The sequence below is a fragment of the Cherax quadricarinatus genome, chromosome 15, assembly GCF_038502225.1.
Source record: "Cherax quadricarinatus isolate ZL_2023a chromosome 15, ASM3850222v1, whole genome shotgun sequence".
NCBI lineage: Eukaryota > Metazoa > Arthropoda > Malacostraca > Decapoda > Parastacidae > Cherax > Cherax quadricarinatus.
In genome coordinates, this window is record NC_091306.1 from 24897005 (window position 1) to 24904504 (window position 7500).

Consider the following 7500-nt stretch of genomic DNA (forward strand, 5'->3'; position numbering starts at 1 on the left):
ACGAGGGTCATTTAGACTGCATGTCACCTGTGCGGCATCAGTAACTACACGAGGGTCATTAAGACTGCATGTCACCTGTGTCCCATCAGTAACTACACGAGGGTCATTAAGACTGCATCTCACGTGTGTACTATCAGTAACTACACGAGGGACATTAAGACTGCATGTCACCTGTGTACTATCAGTAACTACACGAGGGTCATTAAGACTGCATGTCACCTGTGTACTATCAGTAACTACACGAGGGACATTAAGACTGCATCTCACAGGAGTGCCATCAGTCATTACACGAGGGTGATTTAGACTGCATGTCACCTGTGCGGCATCAGTAACTACACGAGGGTCATTAACACTGCATGTCACCTGTGTACCATCAGTAACTACACGAGGGTCATTAAGACTGCATGTCACCTGTGTACTATCAGTAACTACACGAGGGTCGTTAAGACTGCTTGTCACCTGTGTACTATCAGTAACTACACGAGGGTCATTAAGACTGCATGTCACCTGTGCGGCATCACTAACTACACGAGGGTCATTAAGACTGCATGTCACCTGTGCGGCATCACTAACTACACGAGGGTCATTAAGACTGCATGTCACCCGTGTACAATCAATAACTACACGAGGGTCATTAAGACTGCATGTCACCTGTGTACTGTCAGTAACTACACGAGGGTCATTAAGACTGCTTGTCACCTGTGTACTATCAGTAACTACACGAGGGTCATTAAGACTGCATGTCACCTGTGTACTATCAGTAACTACACGAGGGTCATTAAGACTGCATGTCACCCGTGTACTATCAGTAACTACACGAGGGTTATTAAGACTGCATGTCACCTGTGTACTTTCAGTAACTACACGAGGGTCATTAAGACTGCATGTCACCTGTGTACTATCAGTAACTACACGAGGGACATTAAGACTGCATGTCACCTGTGTATTATCAGTAACTACACGAGGGTCATTAAGACTGCATGTCACCTATGTACCATCAGTAACTACACGAGGGTCATTAAGACTGCATGTCACCTGTGTACCATCAGTAACTACACGAGGGTCATTAAGACTGCATGTCACCGGTGTACTATCAGTAACTACACGAGGGTCATTAAGACTGCATGTCACCTGTGTACTATCAGTAACTACACGAGGGTCGTTAAGACTGCTTGTCACCTGTGTACTATCAGTAACTACACGAGGGTCATTAAGACTGCATGTCACCTGTGCGGCATCACTAACTACACGAGGGTCATTAAGACTGCATGTCACCTATGTACTATCAGTAACTACGAGGGTCATTAAGACTGCATGTCACCCGTGTACAATCAATAACTACACGAGGGTCATTAAGACTGCATGTCACCTGTGTGCCATCAGTAACTACACGAGGGTCATTAAGACTGCATGTCACCTGTATACCATCAGTAACTACACGAGGGTCATTAAGACTGCATGTCACCTGTATACCATCAGTAACTACACGAGAGTCATTAAGACTGCATGTCACCTGTGTACCATCAGTAACTACACGAGGGTCATTAAGATTGCATGTCACCTGTGTACCATCAGTAACTACACGAGGGTCATTAAGACTGCATGTCACCTGTGTATTATCAGTAACTACACGAGGGTCATTAAGACTGCATGTCACCTGTGTACCATCAGTAACTACACGAGGGTCATTAAGACTGCATGTCACCTGTGTACCATCAGTAACTACACGAGGGTCATTAAGACTGCATGTCACCTGTGTACTATCAGTAACTACACGAGGGTCATTAAGACTACATGTCACCTGTGTACCATTAGTAACTACACGAGGGTCATTAAGACTGCATGTCACCTGTGTACCATCAGTAACTACACGAGGGTCATTAAGACTGCATGTCACGTGTGTACTATCAGTAACTACACGAGGGTCATTAAGACTGAATGTCACCCGTGTACTATCAGTAACTACACGAGGGTCATTAAGACTGCATGTCACCTGTGTACCATCAGTAACTACACGACGGTCATTAAGACTGCATGTCACCTGTGTACTATCAGTAACTACACGAGGGTCATTAAGACTGCATGTCACCTGTGTACTATCAGTAACTACACAAGGGTCATTAAGACTGCATGTCACCCGTGTACTATCAGTAACTACACGAGGGTCATTAAGACTGCATGTCACCCGTGTACTATCAGTAACTACACGAGGGTCATTAAGACTGCATGTCACCTGTGTACTATCAGTAACTACACGAGGGTCATTAAGACTGCATGTCACCTGTGTACTATCACTAACTACACAAGGGTCATTAAGACTGCATGTCACCTGTGTACTATCAGTAACTACACGAGGGTCATTAAGACTGCATGTTACCCGTGTACTATCAGTAACTACACGAGGGACATTAAGACTGCATGTCACCTGTGTACTATCAGTAACTACACAAGGGTCATTAAGACTGCATGTCACCTGTGTACTATCAGTAACTACACGAGGGTCATTAAGACTGCATGTCACCCGTGTACTATCAGTAACTACACAAGGGTCATTAAGACTGCATGTCACCCGCGTACTATCAGTAACTACACGAGGGTCATTAAGACTGCATGTCACCCGTGTACTATCAGTAACTACACGAGGGTCATTAAGACTGCATGTCACCCGTGTACTATCAGTAACTACACGAGGGTCATTAAGACTGCATGTCACCCGTGTACTATCAGTAACTACACGAGGGTCATTAAGACTGCATGTCACCCGTGTACTATCAGTAACTACACGAGGGTCATTAAGACTGCATGTCACCTGTGTACTATCAGTAACTACACAAGGGTCATTAAGACTGCATGTCACCCGTGTACTATCAGTAACTACACGAGGGTCATTAAGACTGCATGTTACCCGTGTACTATCAGTAACTACACGAGGGTCATTAAGACTGTATGTCACCTGTGTACTATCAGTAACTACACGAGGGTCATTAAGACTGCATGTCACCCGTGTACTATCAGTAACTACACGAGGGTCATTAAGACTGCATGTCACCTGTGTACCATAAATCAAGAATACTTTTTCTAAAAAAATGGCTAATATAAACTCTGAGCTTATATATACTAAGATATACATCCCCTAAGTGTATCTACACTTCTGCTCTCAGTACATACACATCAAGGAACTATATTTTAAGTATATAAGAGTGTGAGTGCATAGGTATTATCGATTTCTTCTTGTTGTGTTGCCTATCAAGTCAAACACTGTGTCGTCTAACTTGTTAACATCACCGTGTATTTTATAGGTCGTGAATATGTCTACCCCAGCCTTAGCTCCTGAAGTGACAACAAACACTTCTCATGTCTCTGTCTGTCATCCTCCCACTTCTGTCTTTCGTTTCTCTCCTTCATCTTTTTCTTTATATTTATTAGCTATTATTATTATTATTACTATTGTTATTATTATAACTGCTCCTACAATTACTGATATTACTAATGCAAATAATAATAATAATAATAATAATAATAATAATAATAATGACAATATTAGTAGTAGTAGTAGTAGTACAGAAATACTAGCGCATTAGAAGGCTGTGAGCAACAGATATACAGACAAACTGACCCAGATCTGCAGCTTGACCCTCTTGTCGTTCCTGAAGACGGTCTTGACCTTGAAGTCGATGCCCACGGTGCTGACGAAGGCCGAGGTGAAGGAGTCGTCGGCGTAGCGGAAGAGAAACGAGGTTTTGCCCACCGACGAGTTGCCGATAATCAGAAGTTTGAACATGTAGTCAAAGTTCTGGTCTGCAGCATCCTTCTGCCAGCGGTTGTCTTGTGACACTGCCATCTGTGGGGTAGAGGATGCTGAGTGAGTGCTATCTGTGGGGGTAGAGGATGCTGGGTGAGTGCCATCTGTGGAGGGAAGAGGAGGAGCCTGGGTGAGTGCCATCTATGGGGGAAGAGGAGTATCCTGGGTGAGTGCCATCTGTGGGGAGAGGAGGATGCTGGGTGACTGCCATCTGTGACGAGAGGAGGATGCTGGGTAACTGCCATCTGTGACGAGAGGAGGATGCTGGGTGAGTGCCATCTGTGGGGGAAGAGGAGGATCCTGGTTAAGTGTCATATGTGGGGCGAGAGGAAGATCCTAAGTGAGTGCCATCTGCGGGGGAGAGGAGATCCTAGGTGAGTGCCATCTGTGGGGGGAAGAGGAGGATCCTGGGTGAGTGCCATCTGTGGGAAAAGACGAGAAGCCTGGGTGAGTGACATCTGTGAGGGAGAGGAGGATGCTGGGTGAGTGTCATCTATGGGGGGAGAGGTGACTGCGTGACATCTGTGGCGGAGAGGAGGATGCAGCGTGAGTGTCATCTGTGAGGGAAGAGGAGCAGCCTGGGTGAGTGCCATCTGTGAGGGAAGAGGAGGATCCTGGGTGAGTGCCATCTGTGAGGGAAGAGGATCCTTTGTAGTGTCATCTGCAGGGACTGAGGGGACGGTGGGGTGAGTGGGGCTGTCATCTGTGTGTGTGTGTGTGTGTGTGTGTGTGTGTGTGTGTGTGTGTGTGTGTGTGTGTGTGTGTGTGTGTGTGTGTGTGTGTGTGTGTGTGTGTGTTTGTGTGTGTGTGTGTGTGTGTGTGTGTGTGTGTGTGTGTGTGTGTGTACTCACCTATTTGTGGTTGCAGGGGTCGAGTCTTAGCTCCTGGCCCCGCCTCTTCACCGGTTGCTACTGGGCCCTCTCTCTCCCCGCTCCATGAGCTTTATCAAACCTCGTCTTAAAACTGTGTATGGTTCCTGCCTCCACTACGTCATTTTCAAGGCTATTCCACTGCCTTACAACTCTATGACTGAAGAAATACTTCCTACTATCTCTCTGACTCATTTGTGTCTTCAACTTCCAATTGTGGCCTCTTGTTTCTGTGTCCCCTCCCTGGAACATCCTGTCTTTGTCCACCTTGTCTATTCCACGCAGTATTTTATATGTCGTTATCATGTCTCCCCTGACCCTCCTGTCCTCCAGTGTCGTCAGGCCGATTTCCCTTAATCTTTCTTCATAGGACATTCCCCTTAGCTCTGGAACTAACCTTGTCGCAAACCTTTGTACTTTCTCTAGTTTCTTGACGTGCTTTATCAAGTGCGGGTTCCAAACAGGTGCTGCATACTCCAGTATGGGCCTGACATACACGGTGTGTGTGTGTGTGTGTGTGTGTGTATGTGTGTGTGTGTGTGTGTGTGTGTGTGTGTGTGTGTGTGTGTGTGTGTGTGTGTGTGTGTGTGTGTGTGTGTGTGTGTGTGTGTATGTGTGTGTGTGTGTGTGTGTGTGTGTGTGTTTGTGTATGTATGTGTGTGAGTGTAAAATACCAAGGGTTTCTCCAACCTAGATTAATCAGTAAATCTGTTATATTTACAAGTTTAAAAGTTACCTCTCTGCTGTTGATTCGGATGACCAGCGTCTCGTCCTGGTTGACCTAGTAAGTCAGGCTGTTGCTGCTAGAAACAAGCAGTCCAACAAAGGCACCACAACCCAGCTATCAAAAAATGACTTGAGGCGAAAGTGTTATCAAAGTTCTCAGAACATCCAAATATGGACGTGGTAGAGAACATAACTGTGTGAAAGGTGTCAAGTCAGACTACAGCCTAAGATGTGTACTGACACTAGTCCAGAGCAGCAACAACAACACACTCGTAAAGTTGTATTCAACATATTCAATCTCAACAATAAAAACTAACTGCATCACATAAATGATAAACTTAGTGAAATACGCTGGGATGTCAGAGTGAGTAACATGACTCAAATCAGTGTCTGGAGGATAAGCTCAATGGCACTAAACGTGCGCTTCTCACTTGTTTTCTACACTGGAACATTGTTATATACTAACAACACCTCTTAAGGCTGGCGAAATAACAAACCTCAAAAATGTACACAGAACCTCTAGAACAGGAAAGGAGGAAATTAAGACATATGTGCAACAGTTGGTCATCCCTACTGTTGAAACACCCCGCCCACACAGCAGGCTTCCTCAGTCAAATACGGAGGGAGCAGGTGTGGTAGTGAAATAAAGATGATGTAATCAGCCAATCAATTCTGAAGAAAAAATATATGAGGTGGTCAGTCCCTCAGCTTCACGGTCTGCTGCCTCAGCATTTGACTGAAGAAGCCTAATGGGCAGAAGAAACGTTTCAACAACAAAATTACCAACTGCTGCACATGTGTCAATCTTCAATTTGTCGTTATTTCATACTGTTTTCAACACAAGAAAAAAGGAGCACTGCAGAAGGCCTACTGGCCTATACATGGCAAATCCTTGTGAAACCTAAACCCACTAACAAAAATATCCGCGCAACCCGTTACACGGGTCTGCATTTGCAATGTTCTTAATTTTTATTTTTATTCATGGATGCGATCATATTCTTGAGCTGCTGACTGTAAATATCTAAACCATCTTGTTCTATCAAGTAAAGATTTTGAATAAAATACAAATTAATGATAAAAATCGTGAATTCTTAATAAATTGTTAATTTATTAAAATTAGGCAAGTAATCATGGAAATGCACATTCTGTTAGTTTTAAGAACATATGAATTCCAAATCAACATGAATCAAATCAAATGATTTTATTAAAAATACATCCTCCTAATGGTTAGCCTACATATTGAATCAAAGGAAGGAGGACCACTTTGATTTTCACTTGTGCTGTGCATCGAGACCATTACGTTTCAATGACCAGCAGTAATCCATCATCATGCTGACATTCTATTTGCCCTGGTATAGTTTCCATGGTGCAAATATCCTGATGGAACCGCTCTCGTTCTTCCTCACTGTAGTCTCAACAATTGTTGGGAAAATAGTCAAGATGTGAGTGCAAAAAGTGCATCTTCACACTCATTCCAGACCCAAGTTGTTAGAAGCTTGAAATCACGCCTTGGATAATTTTTTCATATTCGGTGGAGTGACTGTTTCCCAGGAAGTTATGGACAATCTGCTTGAATGAAAACCAGACATTCACCTCGACACCTGCTAATGCCTCATCAAAATGCTTGTCCTTCATCAATTCCCGATTCTGAGCGCCAACAAAGATTCCTGTCTTTAGCTTGCCTTCACTTATACGAGGAAACCTTAACTCCAGGTACTTGAAAGCAGTTCCATTCTTCTTCAAGGCCTTCACAAAATTTTTCATAAGCACTAATTTGATGTGCAGTGGTGGCAGCAGAGTTTTCTTGGGGTCAACTAGTGGCACAGTTTTCACGTTACGATTTCCGGGTAAGAAAATGGTTCTTGGTGGCCAGTCTTTTTGTTCATAGTGCTGGCTGTCTGCCCTACTATTCCAAAGACAGAAAACAGGGATACTTGGTGTATCCGCGTTGAAGACCTAGTAGGAGAGCAATAACTTTTGTATCACCACAAGTGAGAAAATTGTGATTCTGGCACTTGGTTGCAGATATTAGTGTCTTCATATCTGCGTAAGTTTCTGACATTTGGACACTATGGGCAACTGGCACAGATGCAGCTGTGTTGC

At 44.1% G+C, this 7500-nt stretch overlaps 1 protein-coding gene across 2 annotated transcripts in view; it reads right to left on the reverse strand.

Annotated features, from left to right (window-relative positions):
• Rab3 (RAS oncogene family member Rab3) overlaps window positions 1-7500 on the reverse strand; it is a 385193-nt gene that overhangs the window by 156162 nt on the left and 221531 nt on the right. For both annotated transcript variants that reach the window (XM_070085230.1, XM_070085229.1), the window contains exon 2: window positions 3617-3841. In XM_070085230.1, coding sequence (XP_069941331.1) covers window positions 3617-3841 — 225 coding nt within the window. The remainder of the gene's footprint in view (window positions 1-3616; window positions 3842-7500) is intronic.